This window comes from Rhipicephalus sanguineus, chromosome 11 (genome assembly GCF_013339695.2).
Source record: "Rhipicephalus sanguineus isolate Rsan-2018 chromosome 11, BIME_Rsan_1.4, whole genome shotgun sequence".
Taxonomy (NCBI): domain Eukaryota; kingdom Metazoa; phylum Arthropoda; class Arachnida; order Ixodida; family Ixodidae; genus Rhipicephalus; species Rhipicephalus sanguineus.
Window position 1 is genome coordinate 123,254,671 of NC_051186.1, and position 24,639 is coordinate 123,279,309.

General features: G+C 46.4%; 1 protein-coding gene across 2 annotated transcripts in view; it reads left to right on the forward strand.

The window, feature by feature from the left end:
• Positions 1–24,414, forward strand: part of LOC119373701 (cap-specific mRNA (nucleoside-2'-O-)-methyltransferase 1) — a 127,893-nt gene extending 103,479 nt beyond the window's left edge. For both annotated transcript variants that reach the window (XM_037643763.2, XM_037643764.2), the window contains 3 exons: positions 11,238–11,354; positions 12,746–12,876; positions 23,794–24,414. In XM_037643763.2, coding sequence (XP_037499691.1) covers positions 11,238–11,354; positions 12,746–12,876; positions 23,794–24,053 — 508 coding nt within the window. In that variant the 3' untranslated portion in view covers positions 24,054–24,414. The remainder of the gene's footprint in view (positions 1–11,237; positions 11,355–12,745; positions 12,877–23,793) is intronic.
• Positions 24,415–24,639: the final 225 nt, after the last annotated feature.

Here is a 24,639-nt window from a genome sequence, read left to right on the forward strand (position 1 = left end):
ATCTCACTGGCATGAGATAGTGTCTACGAATGACGAAGGGTGTAATGAGCGGGAGGGCGAACGAAGGTGAGGGCCGGCTAGCTTTAGCACAAATAAAAGGCGGTGACTTGCAGGAGAGTGGATAACTGGGCCAGTTGGAACTATTAGCATTATGAGAGTACGAAGACACATAGGCGTGCTCCGTGACGCCTTCTGGACAAAAAAGAATGTTCTATACTTGCCGCCCGGGCTACGAATGGTGCTGCCTAACACTCCCAGGTATTAAGCACGCATAAATACCCTACAAAAAAGTGGACAGGGGAGCGCCCTCCGTCGTAGCTCAAATGGTAGAGCATCAGACGCATAATTCGAAGGTTGTGAATTCGGATTCCGCCGACAGAAAGGGTGATTTTTCGTTCACTTTAATTCCTTTCAGTTTAAGTGAGAATCATTACACTACAGTTAAGAAACCACAAATAATGATCCCTATGCTTTACTTGACTTAAAGGCCAACTCCGGCGGTTTTTCGAGGTCAGTGGATCTCAATAAAATTCGCTGGGTACGTTCCTTTTCACGTTCCCGTTATTTATGCCAAATTACAAGCTGGAAACATATGTAGATTCATTACAAATAAATTTTATTGATTGCCCTGACTCTCCCCACCTCGCTTCCCAGAATTATTGGCAACAATGTGTGCGTGACATACGTGATTTTTGTTAAAGCGGATGTGACGGAACCAAGGGGCCACTAGAGTGTCTGCTATCCGCAAGGCAACAATCGCGAGTGTTTGGCGAGTGCTTCGTTGGCTGGGCGTGTGAATTTCAGTTCCTTGTGGTAATGTGTGCAATGGGTGGCAAGTGGTGTTGCGTCGTGGGCTGCACATGATTCCCCGTAGGCAGTCACGAAACACTCGCACCTAGTGATTACCCTGCGTCTTTATATTAGAGCTAGCAATACCGGTTTACCACACTTTCCGTGCGGTAATACCGTGCCGGCTAAAGTATGCACATGCGTGAACATTACCGTACGGAAACACTTTCCGTAACATATACAGGGTGCACCGGGCCTATCGGTATATGGTGAGCTGCGCGTCGTGTGAAACAACATAGCCTAATCTAGTAACATTGGTGCCAAAAGGTGGCTTGTACTTGGCTTATATTAAATTCCTTCGGCCCTACCAACACGACGTTGAACACCGCTGAATATCGTGGGTACAGCGCAACATCAGAAGGTACCCACGATATTCAGCATGAACCAACTCGCCCAAATCAAGCTCTTGTTGAACACCGCTATTATTGCCAAACCCATGCATTCTTCCCATAGCAATATATTAAGAAGCTTTAGTTAGTCTGCAAACTTCTCCGCGATAGCATTTTACCCGATTACGGCCCCACAAACTTGGGCAACCTGGACAGGTGGCGCCATCTGGCGGTGGAATGCGCAACCAGGCAAGCAAAGAACTGAACAGGTTTGTCCACTTCATCGAAGAGGGATGGAATGGAAATTCTAGTTCGCCTACAAATGCGTCCAAATCGCAGCCGTCATTTTCCAACAGCTCCGAGGAGCTTGTGCACGTAGCACGGTCAGTCACGCACAAGATATATTTCCGAGGGAGTCACCTTTCCCCTGAGCGTCTGCTCTTCGCCGCTTTCTCAGCTTTCACGCTACGCGCTGGCGGGACCGGCATGCCTTGCATGGTTTCTGGTTTTTTCCTACTTATACATCACGCGAAGACAGTATGCTCGGTTGGGTTTCGGTTTCGGTGTTGCGCTTTTTTGCTTATTTAAAATCATTACTCCAATTTGCCGAGTATTTCTGCTATCGCGCCTATGACAGGAGCGTCTCAGGAACATAAAAGCACCATTACTTTGACATGGCCAAAAAATCGCCGAAGTTGGCCTTTAATTGTCTGTCGGTTTTATTAGTTGTGTATAATACAGAAAACGAGCCCCTTGGACAATCCCCCTTCTTTCATACACACATGAGTGATACGGGTGTAGCGAGCGTGACGGAGACGTGAGGGAAGTGACGGCGGCCGACGTGCCCGTGCCATTCTCGCTACTTTATTAGAGGGCCATAGTAGAAGCAGAGCAGCAGCGGCTGCCAGTGTCCAGCCCCCAGGAGCGTGAGCACGTTCTTAACTGGCTCTTTTACCTCGCGCCTCGAGTGCTAGGCATCAGCTGCACGAGAGGCACAGCGCAGTGGCTAGAAAAATGACGATGATGATGAATGGCGATGATGATGACGCTACACGGGTGTTGCTTGTTGTGTGTCGTGTGTATGTATGTGTGTGGGTGGGTTTGTGCTCCCATACAATGAAAGACATTGATACTGAGTGGACCTGAGTCAACGAAAGTGTCTTTTGGCTAGAGTGAGTGGAAGTGAGTATGCGTGTGGGTGAGCACCAGTCAGCAAGAGTGGACATGGGTAAAAGCACGCATGTGTGCTGGAAAGATGAATAAAAGTCACTACGAATACTAGTGAGTGTTGGTGAGTATGAAAGAGCCTGAGGGCCGACAAGTCGGAGCTCACCATGTGCAAGTGAACTCGTAGTCTACAAAAATATTGGCGAGTTACGACATTTGTTCATTGGCATACTCTGCCTACGTGTGCTCAGTCTTTATGGTTCTGCGTGTGCTCAGTCGTATGGCTGCTAAGCCAACCTTTTCACTTGCAATTAAAAAAATTTTAAAGATCTCTTTCTCTGTGGGGTGGGGATCAGCTCCGTTTTGGTTGGATTGGAACTTGCATGTGACGTAAGTATGGCAATATTACACCGTAAGTATCTGCAGTTGTTAAGTTAACAAATGAACATTGGTGAATTGTGTGCTGGGATCTGCGATCCACAACGGTGCTCACATATTCTAAAGTAGGCCCAGTGAAAGAACACATCCAAGAGATTATTGAGGCAGATGTGACGTCTAAACTTGGCCACCTTTATGCATCATTAGTGAAGTTACTGCAGTTTTTGAAACCGTAATGTTTGAATGCATTTGGGCGACCCTGTAAATTTATGCTAAGTATACTACATGTGTTCTTGTCTCTGACTTTGGCCATGCCAAATGGAAAAGCAACACAGAAGGCATGCCACGTGTCTGGAAATGGTGCACACAGAATGATGTCGTTGATGTTGTTACAGACTCACACTTGCAAATCATTGTCAGAGAATGTAAAAGATGACCAAAAAATTTTCGAGTAAAATTCATGTGGAAGTTCAATTTTATCACATTTTATTAATGCTTGTCGGTGGGCTAGTTGGTTTGGTAGCATTGTAACGAAAAAACAGCGCAAGAAGGCTGGGACCGAGGGGGCACACACACGAGCGCCGACTCACAACTGGGGATCTTCGATTTTCGGACTTCTGGCAGTTTGCTGGCAGCCAGAGCTAGCCAGAGGGTCAGCCAGCTAGTTCCGGTCGGGACAGGAAACAGCGTCTTGGTCACGTGTGTGGGAAGCCCTAGACAACCTGAAGCTGCCCGAAGATTGCAAGATCGAACACTGGGACAGCCAGCGTAAACATAAACAAACGCTGCCGCCGTGGCATCAAACGAAACCTTGCGCCGCGTGCGCGTTGGTTTTTAGGTTTGCTGAAGAGCTGAAGTGATATTCTCGAGCATACGCATTTGGGATACGATCACGTACGTTCGCAAGATGATGCGCAACTCACCCCGTTCACGAACAAAGCAGCCAGCTAGCGCACAGTGCCACGAAAGCGATGCAAGGTGAGCTGTCGCACTGCTAACGGCTTAACCAGCTCGCGTCTGCTTAGTACATGTAACAATCGCTGCACAACACTATGCAAAAATCATGCGAAAGTGATTGTGTCCCCAAAAGAGGTCGAGGATCTATCGCGTACTACGTCGCACACACGCGTTAACCAGCTTGCGTTTTGTCATAACTTGAGACATGCGGCGGTATCGGTACCACGCGTGCGCGTTATATCTGAAATAAACTTCTGTGTGACGTGTCTTCGATTCGTTCTGGCAGATGTTGCCTGAGCCTCTTTTCCAGTCCTAAGTGACACTCCAAAAATCTCATGTAGCTCAGTTTTTATTTGAGCTACTAGGTGATAACCGCGTACATACTACATGGCATTATTACTAAGAGGTGGAAAAAGACAAAGCTGACGATGAAATAAGCAACAAAAGAATGTATACATTTCTGAACTCATCTCCGTTTTTTCACATCGACGCGTCGTAGCATAACATAATACCATACCTCATATACTGGCCCGTAGGCCAAAGTACGCTCGCACGCCGTTCACGACCAAGGAGCATCACACAAAAAACAATGTCGCGATCGCTTTTATTCAATCAGTGCATTTTATCAACATCGAAGACCTAGTTGAAATTGTTAAGTTCTGACGTGGTTCACGCATGCAAACATACAACGGAGCGAAATAGATAGTTCGATCACAATCGTCTCAGCTAAATGCACATAAAGCACACACGACACCACAATCGAATACTACAACGAAAAAATAAACTCGAAAGGGGTCTCCATGCGTGCATACAAACTTGTACATAACTTTTGGGAATGTGCACGACGCAGTTAGAATGCGACAGTTCGCCGCGTTGTTCACGGAAGGAAACTTCACGGGACACATAAGAAAAGCAGTAAACATTAGCTCCAAATGCTCCGCCGCCACTCGTAATCTCTCGCACGGCGGAACGGCGCCGAGCGTAAGGACAAGCAAAGGTGCAGTCTGCAAGCGCACGCATTGCAATCGTTCGAGTCCTCACAAAGATGGCCGCGAGCGCGTATCGTCTCTTTTCAGCATCTGCTAGCCCGAAACCTTCCAGGGTGCTTCCACGACTAAATTGTCCTTGAAGCTTCTGGCGACCCTCGGGCTCCCTGCGGGTCTCCAGAACTAAAGTCCCTAGATTTGTCCTTTTTACTTAAGTACCGACAACTGCCTCCTTTCCTGGCCCTCTCTCACGCGCAGCTGGCGTCCGACGCCATTTTCTTCCTAACTTTGAAGATTTACAAAGCCATGCGTGTCTAAGTACATTAGCCACGCATCTTTCAGCGGACAATATGCTAACGCGGCGGCCTTTCTCCTCCCGTCAACCCCCTGTCATGAGTGAATGGGGGATCGCGTTTCACCAGGTGCTGGAAAAGTGTTAGGAAGAACATGGCTACCGAAAATGAGCGTTAGCCAATGAGATTCGTCGACGGCGCTTCAATGGTTGTCGGTACTTAAGAAAGAACAGGGAAAAATCTAGGGACTTTAGCCAGAACCATCCAACCCTAGAAAAACGAATGCCAACCGAAAGTGCGCCGCGGGGGGGTCGGAGCAACCCGAGAAAAACGAGCGCGCGCTGGCTGGCTTTGGCAGCTCGCGGGTAGCCAGAAGTGGAAAAACAAAAAGCCCCACTTATTTTTATTTGCAGCAGTGCATGAAATACATAGCCACACACGAAAATAAAGAACTGTTCAACAGTCCCGTGCACTTGACGTCCACTCGTTACGACCGCTTACTTATCTAACTATACATTTATCTATAAAATGCTTTTCTTTCTCGGTCAGCGCTAGTGACGCCATGCCTACACCTGTGCCATCCTGTTTTTTTATGCGTGCAGCTTCGATTATTAATCTAGTCACCTTGTGTAGGCATGGCATCACTAGCTCTGACCGATAAAGAAAAGCATTTTATAGATATGTGTAGTTAGATAAGTAAGCGGTCGTAATGAGTGGACGACAAGTGCACGGGATTGTTGAACAGTTCGTTATTTTCGTGTGTGGCTATTCGCCGCGAGATCGGGCTATAGGTGGCAGCACCGTCGCCGCATTTGTGTGGATAGGTGGTCGGCGGCGCGTATACAAATTTACGCAGTGGCACTTCGTCGTAGGCGGTTTGAGTCGATTGTTGGCGAGTAAAGCGCGTTAACTGCAGCCTAATTGTGATGTATGCGCCCTCCATTGCCACATCAGTGCATGCAACCATCCTAACACACCTAGTAATTGTGAGAGAAGCGCAATCTGCCAATCAACGGGGTACTGGACTTCAGTCACATGAGCGTTTTGCACTGTGCTCGATGTTTTTTCTTGCTTTATTTGCACGTGTTTAAATTGTGTTTTGCCTTTACCACAATATAAACTGTGTTGTGTGACTGAGCCAATGAAGTATTTACTTCTTGCTCTAGCAGCTACAAAGAAAGAGAGCCTATATTTCTGCGTAATTAGATGAAGTAGATCTTTGTGCACTCTGCTTTTCTGTTTGCATGAATACGCGTACTGCTGTAGAGATGCATGGCTTCAGGTCTTTTTTTACTGCTGACCATCCTCTGCAGACGCTAATTCATGCTTTGCGGTATCACAAGGATTTCCAAATCGCCAACACATCACGAGATGGTGTCGCTAAAATATTGCATTCACACCTCGACATTTAGTACTTTTTTTTTTGTTTAGGACGCCGCCGAATGAACTATATGACGTGGAACGAGAAAACGGTACCCACTTTGAAATGATCTTGGTGAATGGACGGTACGATGGTTAGAGCTAGCGCCATACCGACACGGGCATGTACTCACATATTAGAGTGCACACAAGCCTCGTAAGGCGAAATGCAGTATAACAACGTGGGATCGACGAGGACTCGGAGAACGACAAGCAAACACCACTTTATCATTCAGAGAAACTGCAACGTCTTCTTCGTCCCCGCGATGGGCCAAGAACACTCGCGCTGCTTCGTTATGGTCACCACTGGCACATACGCGCGGCAATATCGTGTACGCATGTGTACAAGCATTTGATACTGTGCTAGCACAACGGAATAAGCTGTAATCAGAGGATGCGCATGACGTACGCACACATGCGAACACAGTGTGTCTAGCAGACGATACAAAGGGCCCTTCACACCGCGGGGTTTCGTCCGCTCGCCGCTAGGTGCCGATTCTGCTTGATCTCGCCGCCAATGTATTTCATGCACTGCTGCAAATGAAAATCAGTTGCGAGTCGGTGCTCGTGTGTATGCCCCTTCCGTCTCTGCCTTCTTGCTCTGTTTTTTCGTTACAGTTTCATCACAACTTCTTCATTCTGCTTGAAACTTGGGTGATGATGTTTCATTTGTTACTTGAAGCGAACAGTGTGCATTTTGTTTTGATGCTTGATGCATTTTTTTTAGAAAGATACTGCCTTCTCTCTGGAAACTTTTCTGGGTAAGGATATCTCAGAAAACACTGGTAGTACAGCAGAACCCCGCTGATACGTTTTTGAAGGGACCGTAGGAAATAAACGTAAGAGACGGGAAACGTAAGAGCCGAAAAACGGGAAAAACGGCAAAATATTTAGTGGTACAGAATTTTATTTCAATTCTTACGAGCAGCACGAAAATTGACGCGCTCAGCCGCAGCTTAGGACGGCCTCATCCACAGAAATGTAATCAACGTATGTGATTTTTTTAACACCAACAGCTGTAGGCATGAAGAACTAAGCACACGCAATCACGACCGGTGCGGTGAGTCCGACCGCGAACCGCACGCACGACCATGCGAGCTCCAACCAGCTCGAACTCCTCCCGTTCGCCGACAAATAACGATGATGATGAGTCTACGCCAACCACTGACCTCCATTAAAAAGGCTGGACGGCGCATCCTCGCTCTGCGAGGCGGGCGCTTGTGAAGCCACCGGAAGGTGCCCTGTTTGTCCCGGAAGCCGGCGTCTTCTGTGCGTCTCAGTCGCGCAATTCAAATATTCTCGGGTGGCAGCTGTTGTTATGATCGTGTTTATTTTTTATTTTTTCAAGCGCTGCGATTACGCCTCACTTTAGACGCCGACGAACGCTACACAAAAGATGACAGACGCCGTGCCGACACCCTCCGAATACGGCGGAGTGCAGCAACGTACAAAATGCGTAAAAAGTAATGCAACTTTGAGGTACTTGGGCGTGAAACGTTTTCCCTGATGACTTTTCCGGTCGATTCGTACAGTTTACTGCGCTACAAGCAGGTATTTCTTTAAAAAAAGAAGGGAAAAGCTCTTTTCCGGGACAAAAACGGCGGCTTCCGGTGGCTTCACGCCCGCGTGCTCGATGCGCCATCCAGCTCCGCCTAGTGGAGATCAGTGACGCCAACGCGATGGCAGAAGTGAATGCCAATCTCGAAGGCCTTGCTTTCGCAAGCAATTACGTCATACACGCCATGTTTGTGCAATACAAATCTCAAAGGCTATGCTTTTGTCAATAGTAAATGCCAATCTCGAAGGCCTTGCTTTCGCGAGCAGTTACGTCATAGACGCCATCTTTGCAATTTGAATCTCGAAGGCCATGCTTTTGTTTGCATCAATTGAAAGATTTTGTTGCTTGCGCCTCTCATGCGGCTAATATTACGGTCAAACGAGGCCAAGCTGCGTGAAAATGCACCATGGCCGCTCTCTTTGGTAGTCACACGGTCGGCTCCGAGCGCACTTCGCGACGTATCATACGGGAACGGTCCGACAGTTACGACGTAACAGCGGGGTTCCCAATACATTGTATCCTATAGGAGCTATGCCGGGACCGGCGGAAAACGACGTAACAGCCGGGAAAACGCAGCAGTGAGGAACGTAACAGCGGGGTTCTACTGTACTGTGTTTGTACCCTCTTACAGAAGCAACATATTCTGGATCTCTGGCGTTCTGGATTGCTAATATTACCTAAAGTTCACACAACTTTTGACTTTATGTCCAATTGTTGTCTGAATAAAACAGTGAAGTAATTGTAATGTGTAGGGAGGCTAAAGGAGGACAGAGAAGGGAGCAATGCATATTTTGAGTCTGTTCTCTGTCCTAAATTTTAGTTCCATGCCATTTTCGGAGGCACGAGCATGGAGTGATGTTCTCGTTTCTTTTCCAAGCACGTCTGGTTTTCCAGATATTCAGAAAAAATCTTCTAAAAAATAAAACTGGCACAAAATCGATGGTTCTGGCTCTAGTTAAAAATTATATTGGATGCATACGATATCAAAGCATAACTTAACTTAAGCTAAGGGCCAATTAACTGTCAACATAATTAATGAAAGTCAATTGATTGATATATTGTGAGCAGCTGAGACTAATGCAGCACCTGACGGAGCAGATCTCAAACACACGCTTCTTTCTATGTGGCTTAATAAAGTGGCTGACTGGGCTAGTTGGTTGTGCATACTTAGGGCATACTTACTCTGTTTTTTGGGATGTGCGAGTCGACATAGCAGGCTCAGTGATAGTTGATGTTTAGTTGTTTCGTATCTTTGCTTATGTTTTCACCTTTGTTCACTGCTTGTTTTACTGTTCACTCGGGTATATATAAGAGCATTCTTGTCAATAAAAATTGAGCTGGAAGTCAGCGCTTGTCCCGTCTTTTTCCTGTCTGCCGTGTGTTATTTTCGTGCTGTTAACCTTGTTTCTATGTGGCCTCTGAGATCCTCTTCGGCAGAGCATGAAACACGAAGTTCACTCGAGGAATGCACCACAGCACACATACACCAACGTGCGAGTGTCACTACCAGAAAGATATCTAAGTGAAAAACTAGTCTCGCTTCCAATTCTTTAAGGGGAGATGCGGGTCGAAAAACGCGAGTTTTCTAAAAAATTATCGATTTTTTGTTTTCACCTGTTTTGTTAAGATTAGTACCTCTACTGTTCTGGAAAAAAAAATCAATGTCGAGACTCAACTGGAAATGCTTTAAAATTGCGTCTAAAGAGCACAAGGTGGCTGTCAAAAGGCCGAAAGTGTGACATCTTCGAGCACCTTGCCGCTGATGATGGGCCGCTCGCCATTGTCGACCGCATGAGGCGAAGAGCCGAGCCTCACTCTTCAAATAGTGACGGTTTCCCGCGCTTCTGCAGCGCAAGAAATAATAAAGAGAAGCACGCTTTTGCCGCCTTTTTCGAGCGCCGCGACTGGCTTTAAATCACGTGGTACGGATTGGGAGCTGCCGTTGGACGCTGCGCGCGTGTGTGCTGTGAAGGCTACTTGCAGGATCCGTGTCTCGTCGACCAGCGCAGCTGAACAGCGCTTTCCTTGAGTGCTTATCGGTTATGGATGAAGAAAGCCGTAGGAAGCGCTGTCACCGGCCTGTCAAGTTTCACGCGGCGCACAAATTTCGAGGACGCCGGCGCCAATCAAAGCCGAACACTCAAACCACGAGAAGATCGTCTGCTGCCGCAAGGCGTAGTGGCAGTGACACCGATGCGTCCGACGAGTTTGCCGCGGCATTCGAATATGTGAGCGCCTCCCAGGAAAAGATCGGACTCTTCGAAGACGAAGAAAAATCACAGGACGACGAGTCTTCGTTGATTGCTGATATGACGGCACTGAACATGCTTGTGCGCCAGTTTTGAACGTGTTCTGGAAGAGCTTGGCGTGCTCCTGCCTCATGATCTGGTTGCTCTTGGCACATCACAGGACAGCACACGCCAGAAAAAAATGTCTCAGAAACTAACAGGAGAAGCAAGGGCTCGTCGGCGTGCGCTGAAGAAAAAATCTCTTGTCGAAGAGTCAGCCTGAAAGAGCCGTGAGGGCGAAACCTATGGCGCTGGCGCGTTTTAATGGCAGTGGCCACTACAAGGAGGATTGTTCTTTCTTGTGTACAAATTTTGTCGCATTCAATGACATCTTTGATAAATAAACATGCAATTTGGACTTTAAAACTCGTTTTTCTCAAAACACAAATTTTGCCATTTTTGTCAATGTGCCCCTCCTTTTTCGGGTACTTCTGGTGCTCAGATCTGCATGAAATTTTTTTCAAATTTTTTCCAAAGTATGAGAAATGCAATTATCTTGTTCACGTTTCAATACTCTTATTAAATATTAAAAAAAAGTCATGTAAACTTTTACTAGGGTAGGAGAAATATGAACTTTCCACGTTAAAATTTTTCACGTCTAGTACATATTTTGTATGAACTTCTTAATTAGTTATTTGCATTCCACACTTTATTTGAAACATTATGAACTATCAATTGTAAAAAATTATTGAAGTTTAGGTCTGAAAAGAGGGGGGGCAAAAGGCTTAAGTTTTTCACTTTGTCATGTTGCAGAACTAAAAGTATGCAACTTCCAAGAAAACTAATTATATATTTGAAATCAGCATAAAAAGTTCTATAATCAACTCAAGTTTCATTGCTCTAGGGTGAATATTAAAGAAAAAGTGTCTTCGAGTAGCATCTCCCCTTAATTATGAATTTAAACTGGCTAGCCTGTCAGCATGCTGACCGAATTATTTTGTTGGGAATTTTTTAAGAAACGTACAAGAAATGTATGTTTTCTTATGTGCTGTTAATGATCTTAAATTTCCCAGGATGAAGTGGGTCCGAAAGTTTGTCAAGGCCTTGTCAAAACCAAGTCGTTCCGACTTGACACCTCTTCGAGCCAAAGAGGTTTTCAAGCTTCAAGATGTGGAGTCCCTGTTTGACCGGTAACACCATCCCTGTTGTTTGTTAGTTCTACTGAAGAGAAGCTACTGGCTTGTTTGTCAAGTAGAGGTTGTTTGTAAGCTTGCAAACAAGTTAGTCTTTATTTTTCATGCATATTTGCTTCATCGACAAGCACTACATTTTGCTTTGATTCTTTTCGTAAAATTGAATTTTTCATGCAGGGCTACGTTGGGCTGGCGATCACATATACTATAAAGACTGTCTTCATATGGAATTCATGATGGAATTGTTTCACATAATATTTGCTAACTCCACTTTCGCTAATGAATTAAGCAATAGGCATGCCACTTTCACTGATGAATGACCAGCCTTGCTGCTAATTTAAGGGGACACTAGAAGCAAACAATTTATGTTGGAGTAACAGTTATAGGCTTGAGAACATCTAAAATGTCAATATTATCGACAACAGCGCTTTAGTAGTAGAAAAAATCAGGTAAATGGGCACAGATTCGCGCCACCAGTGGCGCACTTTAGTACCAGACCGATGACTTAGCACACTCTCTCAGTATAGGGTCATTCCACGCCAAACGTCTCAAACATTGCGCTCAACCCTCTCCAATTGTATTGTAAAAAATTGTGGACGTTCATATCAGTGCACTATTTGCCCTCGGAAAGTATTTTTTGGAAAAAAATTTTTCTTGTCTGTTACAGTGATTTGAATTTTGCCGTAGTGGGTGAAACATAGGTTGCGAAAAAATACTCTAAAAAATGCAATACTTCATGGAACGCCTTAAATTTCTGCTGTGTACTTGAAAAGGAATGGCACTATCTTATTATCGCCCATTGAAGGCCACTACTTTGTCTCACGATGTGCTTTGTGGTGAAGCAATGCTGCAACTCTGCGCCCACTTTGATTATTTTTTTAAAATTCTACAAATATTACAGACAAATAGGACTATATCACATGGCTGTATAGTTGGCAGTAAGCGTGCTAAAAAAGTATTGAAGTGGTGACCGAGTAGTTTCGAAGTGGAAGGGGCGCGAACATTGAAAAATGTGTGAAATTCCCCATGTTCAGGCACATGTAGAGTGGTGATGCGGTCCAAGTAAAAATGCACGCTTGGTCTCGTTGGGAAGAGTAAACAAAGGAGATTTATTTGTGAAAGTTTAATTAGAGTGTTTTTTGTTTTAGGCGAGAAACAAAAACTTATGTTGAGCGTTCGCGGCGTGCCTGGGCGCGGGCCCGTAAGTCCGCTTCACTGCGCCGCCACGATTCTTTGGGGCAACGGAAGTATGCAGCGCCCATGCGGGTGGCATTTACAGGGTCGCCCGTGACTGTGTTGTCTGAATCAAAGAGCACCTGTCTATCTATATTTATTCCTGTGTCTGGTTTACCCTCAGCCATGCTGATACACTTTCGTTTTGGCACCAGGATCACTCTGAAGCTGGAGAAAGGTGCGGCCAGGAACATGAGGCTCAGCTGTACAGTGCCCCAGGAACAGAGGGACCCGGAGGAGAAGCACTTCTCGGCCACGGGCGTGCTCTTCTACCGAACCACCAAAGGTGAGGGAGCGTCACACTTCTTCGAGCACGCCTTGGCCTCCACATTGTCTCAATGGCAGTTAGTTCTGCCACGGAGGGTACGTTAGGTTTCCCAGCTCCCATGGCCTCATTTCAATGAAGGCAATATGCAAAAACAGCGATGTGCAGTGGAATCTTGCGGATACGTTTTTCACGGTAACCGGAAAATAAAGCGTATTACGCAACAGTCATATTAACCAAAGAGGTTAAAAACAGGAGAAAAATATGCATAATTCATCAGCAACTCACTTTTATTGGGCAATATTGAAGTAACTGATCAATTTGCACTGCACTTGCTTCTTTTCAACGTCTAAGAGGTAAATTCTCATGAAAAGTAAAAAAAAGAAGCTAGTATCCGAAGAATGTACGTAGGATTTCTAGATATATCGGTCAGGATCCTCTCTCGCTCTTGTGTTATCCAGTTTTGGGCAAAAATGTGACTAATATTCGCATGAAAGTCCATTATTTCCAAGCGACTTTGTTTGGGACAAAATAGAACGTGTATAAGGCTTGTTATGCAGAATCGTATCGTCGAGATTCCACTGTATATTGCGGGGTCTCTTGCACTCCATACACGTGATTAAAATACTGCGCTAAAGTTACTGGGGCAAAGGAAGTTAGGGAGGACACATGTTACGAAGTGGACATAACAAGTGCAAACTATCAAAAATGCAAAACCAACTGCTAATCATGCAAAACCAACTAGCCCAATACCTCATGTTGCTAACTCCGTACACGTTAGTGCAAATAAATAAAAGAGCATCTATTGCATTTCCTCTACTGTGGGCTCACTAGCTGAATTATACGATCAAACATAGCATGAACTCAGAATTAGCAGGGGCTTGGACTCTTTTTTTGGGGGCTCTATTCAAAAACTCCTATTAGACCTGAATATTGAGCGATCAGTATTCACCCCTGCCAGGGACCCATGCAAGTTTCATTTGCGGAGCCACATTCCAGAAAGCTGGGAGGTGTCCGCAGAACAGCCCCGCGGAGCACATTGTCAAGTGTGCAATGTTGACAGCGCACGACGTTAATCCCAAGGCACAGAGAGGGATGGATAACTGTCCACCCTGTCAAAGTCAAAATAACTGTACTGAAAATAACTGTACTGAAAAGAGATGACTCTTAATGCAAGTTCTACTATGTGACATGAAGTGCAATTCATTATTCTTCCTACCGTGAAATCCCAACCAAGCGCCCCCCCTACAGTGAAAGATAATAGGACGATTTGGGGGGAGGACCCCAGCTTGGTCACAGACCAAAATTCAAAATGTTGGCGGAAGAGTCGCTTAGTAGAATGCACACCTGTACTTCAAATGAAATACTTTATTGAATATGCATGCATTTACTGTTTTTACTGAACTGGAGGAAATCCTCATGTGAAATTTCATGTGTTATGACAAGGGGGAAAGACGTTCTTCAAATGTTCCGACAATTTGTGACAACTCAAAATGCAACCCCGAGGTACCACACTGTAAAAGTACTAAAAAATCATGCACGTATCTAAAGACTCTCAAAACTTGGTGCTACACTCAAACCTCGTTATAACAGTCACACCTGCCACGAAAATAACTTCGTTATATCCGTATATTCGTTATAAACATTTATTTTTAACACTGGCTATGACAAGTCTATTCTTCATTTACTTCGTTATAACCGATAATTCGTTATATCCATGTTCGTTATATCGAGATTAGAGTGTACATCATGGTGGTGGGTGGAGCGCATAGCATACAAGACGTACGCCAGACAAAAGCTGCCTGAACAAGAACATTTCATTTCAGGCGGCTATCATTTTTACAGCCACTGTGAAATTATATCATGTACAGTAGAACCTCGTTGATACGTTCCCGCTTCGTACGATTTCCCGGCTCCTACACTCACAAACGCGAAAATTAAAAATAACCCAATATAGCTGTGTGTAATACGTTCCCGGAAAATACGATTATTCGGCAGCAACGTTCAGCACCGCGGAAAACTGTGGTCGTATGATACGTTTTGCACTCAGAAACTCTCATTCAGGTGTGCAGAAAGGGCCCTCTCGTGTACTTGTGAAGCGCGAAGTGGCAGACAGCCGCCGCGCGGCAACGGCCGCTTCTCCGCAGTGCCTTTTTCCCCTCCGCGCTTTCTCTGCTTTGCTCGATCGTCCCCTCGATGTCTTCTCCGAATTGCTCGATCGCCGCTCTCCGTCAACCACAGACCAACCCGAAGGCAGGCGGTGACGTTGGCCGTCAAAATCTTCAAACGGCTTTTAAAAAAATGTATTTTCTATAGCACTTAACACGATTTTGCTGAGCATTGCAAATCCTTCATCTGTAGCATTGTACATAGATGCAACTCGTTCCACACACTCTTGTTCAGACACCATGGCTACAACAACAGCTGGGTGAACTAACAATGCGGTTCAAAGAATGGAGGCTGTCGCTCCTCCAGCCTGCTACGGTTCGGTACAAGACCTACGGAAACGCACATGCCGCTGCCGCATCGCAGCCGCTGCACTACCCTAGCTGCACAACACGCCGCGACATGTAACCATATCAACGCCGCCATTGTGCCCAGTGAATATGGCCGATAATTTTCCCCACACTTTTCTCCCAGAGCGCGTTCGTTTTTGGGTTGCTACACCCATCGCACGTTCGTTTTTCTCTGGCTGGACAATTCTGCCTACCAGCGGGTCATCAGAAGCTGCCAGAAAAAATTTGTTCTGGAAGATATCTTGAAGGTTTCTGGTTATCAGACGCCTAAACGAGACGATGCGCGCTCGCCGCCATCTTTGTGAGGACTCGACGGATCGCAATGCGGGTGCTTGGGGACTTCACTTTCGATTGCCATTAGGCCGGGCGTTATCTTTTTCGCATCATCTCGCCGGGCGTTCCGCCGTGCGAGATGGTGCAATTACGAGCGGCGGCGAACATACCACCGCATGTCTCAGTCTCAAGTTAAGACAGAACGCAAACTGATAAGCGATGTACGTGATAGCCGCGCAGCTGTCACTTTCGGGGACGCCTATCACTTTCACGAGATTTCGCATATCGTGCTGAACCGCGATTGTTATGTGCACTGCGCAGAGTTGAGCTTGTTAAGCCTTTAGCGGGGCGGCAGTTTTTTTTACGGACCGGGCGGGTTGCGCATGACCTTGCGAATTTACATGATCGTATCTCAAATGCGTATGCTCGAGAATATGACTTCCACTTTTCGGCAAACCTAGCCCCATATTTCCAAGCGGCAATGCAGAAAGCACCGACGCTCATGCGGCCGGCGCAAAGTTTCGTCTGCTGACACGGCGGTAGCGTTTCTTTGCGTTTAGGCTGGTTGTCCCAAAGTTCGATTTTGCAATATTCGGGTTGTCTCGGAATTTCAACACACGTGACCACGACATTATTTTCGGTCAGGACCAGAACTAGCTGGCTGACCTCTGTCTGCCAGCGAGATGCTAGGAGTTCGAAAATCGAAGAGTTCCTCCATGTTTTTTTAGCAATAAATATTTTTTGCCCGTGCACCTCAATATGGGCTTGTCAGCCTCAACTTTTACTGGATTCGGATCGTACATTTATTTTCCGCGTTTTTTTCGGAAACGTATCAACGAGGTTCTACTGTGCAATCCGGTGCGACTCAGTGCAAGCATAAACAAATTCTATCTCTAACAGTGGGCAGCCATGCGTGCGCACGTATAGCGCAATCTACTTTGCAGCAGCCCTTCCTTCTTATGGTGGATACCGTGGTTTCTTAGCTCGCGTCGAACGCCGTAGCACAGGCGCAGCTAATTCTTCAGTGTCGGAGGCTTCATTAGGCTTGACTTGAGTTTCAGGTGATGACCCGGCCACTGTTTCGCTTGTTGCAGTCGCGGAGCTGTCCCTCAGACGAACCTGGTCCATGTGGCGCTCAAGTAGCCCGGCTGATGTCTCGATGGTCATCATACGGGCGCCGTTCAGTTGTTTCATTGTGCCAGGTAGCCACTTCTCCCCATCTCCGAAGTTTCGGGCCCAAACTGCGTCGCCTGGACCAAATCTGCATGGCGTGTCTTCCTGCAAAAATAAAGGAAAAGACAACGGCGGAGGAAGACACGTGTCTAAACGAGAGCGAATCTGGTAGTTCAGAAGCCTCTGCGAAGGTGACTTGTTGCCTTGCGGTGTTCTTCGGTAATTGAAGAGAAGCCTGGTCATTCTTGTAGACAGGCTACCATGCGGAAGCTTCTTGAGGCCGTCTTGGATTGTACGTATGGCCCTTTCTGCGAGCCCGTTCTACTGCAGGTGGTATGATGCAGGTCGTAGGTGTTTCATGTTGTTTCCGGACAAGAACTTAGCGAACATCTCCGATGTAAACTGTGTTCTGTTGTCCATAACAATAGTCCTAGGAATGCCAAAGCGACTGAACATCTCACGCAACGACGTGACGGTCGATTCAGCTGTAGTGTGCTGCATAGGCACAGTGCTCGATCCATTTGGAATGGGAGTCCACTGCCACTAATATCATGGCACCGTTCACTGGACCGGCAAAATCGAGGTGAACGTGGGACCAGTTTTCTTGAGTTGGCTGCCAATTCATCGGTGTCTTCGCCGGAGACAACGGCCTTGCTTGCACGCATATATCGCAATTCTTACTCAAGTGTTCTATTTCTTTGTCTAGTCCCAGCCACCACACATTTGTTTGCACGACCGCTTTCATAGCTGAGGCTCCCTGATGCGTCTCGTGCAGCATTTTAAGTGCAGCCTCGGGAATGACTATTCTATGGGCCCAGAAGATGAGGTCATGTGCAACCGTCAACTCAAGCTTTCTTGCCACGTACGCTTTCAAGCATGGTTCCACGTGTTTTCCTTGCGGCCAACCTTTCATTATCAACGACTTGACTGTTCGCAATACCTTGTCGGCTTCTGTCAATCGGCGAAGCTCGTGTGACTGCACAGGTGTGTCATCAAGTTGCTGCAATGAGTGCATGTAATCTGGTATTTCTTCGGCGACATCGTCAGGAGTCGTAAGAGAAAGTCTGCTGGCACTGCTCAGGCTTAGAACAGGAGCACCAGGTTGATCAGGGCTCAAATGAGGTCGCGACCACATAAACAAGGCCCTGAATGACAAACTACAGTCATGGAGGCAGTCAGGGTCTTGCCGTCATAGGAAATTGGCAGCGTGAGCTTACCAGCGGTAGGCAGCGGTCCCAGGAAACAGGACAACTTCAGGTCTGTCTTCTTGATTTCGGGCCACGTTTCGTGGTGCCTGTTTTACGCGTCCCAGGGGATTACGCATACCGGTGACCCGGTGTCAATTTTCATAACTAGGTCAATGCCTCTGCAGCGAAACTTTTGTCGTACGGGACGGACGATTTCGTTGTGCGGCACCGACGCTTGACTTTCACTGATTGTGAACAGCTGAGAAGTACACGCCTCGTTTCCTTCGGGGCTTCCGGTTAACGCAAAAGTGCTCCATCTCCTGCCACTTGCCGTGCACGCTACGGATATATGCCCCTTTTTTCTGCACTTGAAGCTCTTGGCATTTTTGTACCGGCAAGCTTGATCCGAATGGGTTTTGTTTCCACACCTTCCGCACTCTTTGGTTTCTTGCTTGCTTGTGCATCTTATTGGCCGCCTATCAGCCAACCTATGCAGTTCTGGTTAGTCTTCAGGTCAATGTTCTTCATAAGCTTGATGCCTTGACCCGCCGCCTCTGATGCAAGCATTATGCTCTCGGCTTCCTTCAAGGTCAAACTTGAACGACAAAGTAATGCTTTCTGTAGCTCTGTGCTTTGGATTCCTCATACTATCTTGTCCCGCAGCATTCGGTCCAACATGTCACCAAAGTTGCACTTGTCGGCAAGTCGACGGAGCACGACGATAAACTGCTGGGCAGATTCGTCTTCATTTTGGATACGAGAAAAAAAAAATCTGAAGCTCTCTGCAATTTCATTCGGCTGGGGATCATAGAAGCCTTGCAAAATTTCAACCGCTTCCTTGGAGGTGAGCTGGTTCACCTTACGAGGAGCGCACCGCCCACTGAGGACATCAATTGACCTTGATCCGAGAGCCGAGACAAGAAGCGCTCTCTTCCGTGCGTCTTCGGCGATGTTGTTCTCTTCGAAGTAGGACTCGATGAGAATGACGTATGACGTCCACTTGTCCTTGCCATCATCAAATGGTGGTACTTGGTACGCCATTGCAGAAGCAGCGTAGCCCTTGGTCTTACGTGGGTGGGTTCCTCGTCGCCATTGCTACATCGTGGTGGTGGGTGGAGCGCATAGCATACAAGACGTACGCCAGATGAAGGCTGCCTGAACAAGAACGTTTTATTGGAGGCGGCTATCGTTTTTATAGCCACCGTGAAATTGCATCATGTACAATCAGGTTCGACTCAGTGCAAGCATAAACAAACGCTATGTCTAACAGTAGGCAGCCATGCACGCGCACGTATAGCGCAATCTACTTTGCAGCACTTGGGTTCCTTGGAACCACTGCTGCAGGACTCTGCAGCGGAGAGCAGGTTGAAAATAAATGGCGAGTGGGGCGGTGAGGGCGCGCTCGCTCGGTTATTGGCACCAGGGTGTCGGAACGGAACGAAAACCGAAAACGAAAAACGAAAAAAAACGATATTTTTGACTGGAACGAAAACGTAACCGAAACTTTATATATTATTTCGTTCCGGAGTGAAACCGAAAATTTTTCAATCGTTTTTCGGTTCACGAGAAAGCTTTGCGATCTGAAACAACTTAGCTCGTGCAATGTGAGCATATCTCAGGATACAGTATGAGCCCGTACCTCAGGCAGTAATTCCAAAGCAATGTTGAAATTGTGCGAAAAACGAAAACAGTGGGAACCAGAGATCTTTATATTAACGCAAGTAGACTTTTGCGCGCCTGTCACGCAGGCCATGCAAAGTGGAGAGGGCATTGTCGGCGCTGAAGATTGTTACAGCGAAAGCTGTTATTAGATCACAACAGCTGATTTTGGCGCCATAGTTGTCCGCCTGCCGCCGGTGTCCATGACTGCTATCGCGTGAAATAAGAAAAAATTGAATGAGAAACAAATTTCTAGGGTCGGATGGGATTTTAACCCGCGCCCTCTGCGTGGCAGACGGGTCTTTCATTACAGTGCCACGCTGGTGCTGGTAACTCCTTCGCAAAAATACTCTATTTAGGCGTCATGTCGGGCAAGGAATCGTGTTAACGTATGTAATATAGCGTGGCAGAAGAGTAAAATAACAACCAGTCATCACACAATGCTAACAGCGCAAAGTTTGTGGTTTAATGCTTCCCACCAGTGTTGCTGAGTTGCCACTCCAGAAGTGAAATGACTCTGAAATCATTCCACATTTTCGCGACCCCAGAATGGAATGGGGACAACGCTTGGAGGAATGGAATGGGAATGGAATTAAGCGCCTTTTGCAGGCAATGGAATGGGAATGGAGTTACGTCTTTTTCCGAAAAAAGAGCACGTTTTCGTCCTATGTGCTGTTTTTCAAACTTCAAACATTAGTAAGTCAGAGCCTCGAATTTAACAGTAAAGTAGTATTTTTAAAATGGCTTGGCTGATTACAAGCACGGTACATTTATAGGCAACGCGCCTACTACAAACCGAGGCATAAGTTAGTATTCAAACAAATGCATTATCCCAGCAGATACCGAAGGGAGAAAACAAATTATTTCTGCGCGTTCGTTCTCATTGATACCCCCACACGAAAGTGGCGAATACTCTATGCACACCCTGATCTTTATCTCACGAGAAGTTTATTACCTGACACACGTAAATACCCTTCGCGACAAGGAAGATATTGCATACCTGCCTACAGGCGAACACAGAAAGTTCTCCTCACCCCATCCATGCTTGCGAGGCGCGCTTCACAAGCGTGAATGCTGACGAGCAGTGCGGCCCAGCGTTCCGTATTCGATGCAAAGGCACAAGGTGCCCGAGCGGTGCACTGTTCCAACTAATTCCAGCAGATCCTAGAGGGTTGTCTTCTCCATTAACCAAATCTAACTTTTCTCCATATTCCCGACCGCTCCAGAGGCTTGGCAAAACTGCTTAGCCTTCTTGAATACTACTTTTGTCAACAAAAAATACGCTATGTCGTCATTTTAGCATTAACACATTTAGGCTTAAACAATATTAAAACACCACCATTCCTTCAAAGATGCTGACCATGAAAATACTATAGGTAGCGGGAGAACTGCCCCTATGGGAATTAATAGGGTGGTTGTACTGCACGACATATGTCACCAAGCTACTATCCCTCGACCTTGGTACCGTGTTTTGCGTATACTTTTGCAGTTCTTAGTGTATCTGATGTCATCAGCTTTATGGGGCGTTCATTCTTAACTCGGTAAAACTATCAAGATGCCTTTCCTACGCTGAAGAATTTCAGGAATGGGAATGAGCTGCCCGGCCATTCCCAGAGACCGAATGTGCTAAGTTTTTTCCTTATGAGGAACTGAAAGGAATGGAATTGCGGCAATGTTCTAATTACCTGGAATGGCAACTGGAATGGATATGGAGGCTCCCATTCCGCAACACTGCTGCCCACCCACTGCGAAGTGATCAGCCATAATTCCTCATCGTCATCAGCCACAGCACAAAGTGCACTGCCTTACAGATGTGTAGCGGGTACCACGTTTCTCCAAAAAATGACGAAAAATTGCATAGTGGTAGCTCCGCTACTTGAGAAAAATTACGATGATTTATGGCGTAGTGGGTACCTTGCATGTGTACTTGTATTAGTGGCCCGAAGAGAATCTACAACGGGCTCTACAAAGTCCGCTCTTCCAGCTTTCGCTGTGACTGTGCTGCGTGTTCTGCGCAGGCCTGGCGATCTTTTTATCAGAACAGCGATCTCGAACATCAGAGAGTACACTCAGTGACCTGCTGCTTCTGAGATCGTGCTCATCCCTTGACACAAAGCGTTGAGCCCACTAAAAAAAATCGTATTTGTCTTTTGAGAAAATAAATACTATGACTTTGAAATAATACTGCTTTGTGCAAGTTGGTAGGAATTCGTGGTAGAGTTGCTTCCGCTCCTCTGAAGAACGTGTTTTACCCTTGTCCCACTTTCCAAAGTGGAGGGCAAGTAACTACATCACAAATCCAATGTTTTTTATGATTACCTTAACTTCGAATTTTTGCGTAAAAAAACCGTTATGAACCGTTACGGAACATTTTTTTTTCGTTCCGGAACAGAAACGGAACGGAACATTTTGCGGTGGAACGAAACTAAAACCGAAACGAAAAACATTTCGTTCCGACACCCTGATTGGCACATATTTCAGATCTCCCAAAAAGGAGAAGGGGGCTTTTGCTCGGTATTTTAAGGTATTCAATAATTTCTATTGCTGTGCTAGGCTACTGGTGCACCTGCCAGTATGGCTAATATGTACCCTTCCTTGCAAGGATGGAATGTGGTGTTTTTGCCTACCGTGAAATCCCAAACCCCTTCCCCCCCTCAGGAAGTTGAAATTACCAGCAAAGTGGGGGGGGGGAGGCACTTTCCCGGAACTGTATCACTATTCAAGATGGCGGTAGCAAAGTTTTCTCACCATAAAGAAACAGAATTCATGCGGACTTCCAAAGAAGTCTTCTCACTCTCGTTCGTGGCATGGCACATAACAACCACGGCTCACAACCTCGAGAAACACAGTGACGTGTTCAGACTGCAGGAAGCATGGCATAGAAGCACCTCTGATGATGAGCAAGCGCAGCAGCTCTAAACAACAAACACAGATCTCGGAGGCCTCGCTTTCGCTGACTACGTCATCATAGGTACCATCTTGGAATACAGATCTCAAAGGCCATGCTTTTGCTCACGGGTCCCTGAAAACCATCATTGGTGCCTTGCGCTAAGTTTGGGGCGCAAAAATTATGTGGAAAAAAAAATGAAATTTTGAGAACAAACTTCGGCGCTTGGATATCAAGCTTGCTAAGCAGGATAGGATCAGATTCAAGCAGGCCAGTGTGTTACATGAACAGGGTGCATGATCGGGGTGTGTAGCAGGATGGGGGGTGGGTTGGGGCGCTTTGCTGGAGCAGTGTGGAAATTTGAAATTAGCAGTGAAATTGGAGGGGGGCACTTGGTCAAAATTTTAGACTAACTTAAGTATGAGCACCATTCAAATCATGAATGGTAGTTCACCACTATCCCTCCATAAGAAAGTGTATAACAACTGTATCTTACCTGTAATTATCTACGAGGCAGAAATCTGGCGGCTTACAAAGAGGGCTCAACTTAAATTGAGGACGAGGGCGATGGAGTCGGCAATAGAAATGAAAATTATAGGTGTAACCTTAAGGTACAAGAAGACAGCACAATGGGTCAGGGAGCAAATAGGTGTTAAGGACATATTAGTTGAAATCAAGAAGAAATGGACATGGGCAGGGCATGTAGCACGTAGGCAAGATAACCGCTGGTCATTAAGAGAAGGCAAACGCGCGAGTGGGAGACAGAAAGTTAGGTGGGCGGATGAGATTAAGAAGTTTGTGGGTATAACGTGGCAGCAGAAAGCACAGGACCGGGTTGATTGGTGGAACATGGGAGAGGCCTTTGCCCTGCAGTGGGCGTAGACAGGCTGTTGATGATGATGATGATGAAGTATGAGTAATTCTGGGGACGTGTAGCTTTGCTACAGCTGCAGTTATGCATTCCTGCCCTGCCACGGTTGTCTAGTGGTTATGGTGCTCGACTGCTGACCCGAAGGTCGCGGGATCGAATCCCAGCTGTGGCGGCTGCATTTTCGATGAAGGCGAAAATGTTTGAGACCCGTGTACTTAGATTTAGGTGCACGTTAAAGAACCCCAGGTGGTCGAAACTTCCGGTGCCCTCCACTACGGCGTCTCTCATAATCATGTCGTGGTTTTGGGACATTAAACCCCAGATATTATTATTATTAGTTATGCATTCCTTTCTTGCTGTCTCCTTATGCAGAGCCCTGGCACGAAGAGTTCAGCGTGAGCAAGCAGCGCCCCTACTTCTACAACTCCATGACGAGGAAGAGTGACTACGAGATGCCCAAGTACGATTGCGCCGCCACGTTTAGGGACTGCTTCCAGGCCGCCACGCTTTGGTCGTGGGTCCCGGGCATGAAGATCCTGCCCCCCCTATCGCCCTCTGAGGAGTGTCCCAAGGACGGCAAGGTCCATCGCATGATGCTCATCAACTTTGTCAGGAAGAGACTAGGAAAGTGAACCGGTGAAATGAACCCTGATGAGAATGTACATTGACTGCGTGTGCTGAAAGCTAGAGTGGTGATGAATGAAAGGATGGCATGTGATGTGACCCACTTCCCCTTTTTTTCTTTGTGCTTCTCTTTGTGTCCACAGGGTATGGAAATTGAGCTTCTGAAGGAATGCTTGGGGAGTTTCAAGAAAATGGAAGCGGTCTGGTGCACCGTGGAAAAGAGTAGAAGGGTGGTTCAGTGGGCAAAAGCAGGCCATTGTCTGTTTTTCCCATATTTAAATCAATGGAGTTTTAACTGTAATACTGATGTTACTACATTATATGAGTGTAATAATAGTGTACATATAATATCAGTGTAGCATACAGCTTAAGTTTACTCTTACTGCTTAGAAAAAAATAAATAAAAGGGTGGTCATAAACGTAGCTGTCCCACACTTGTGTGTAGATATGAATGCTCACACAGGAGGAGAAAACAAAAGGAGACTTAAGGGAACATCTTGAAAGAAGGGTAAAAAAATCAATTGGTGTGTACACAGGATATCTTCACCATCTGACCCTTGTATATCTCTTCGAATGACTGTTGTGAAGTTTTGC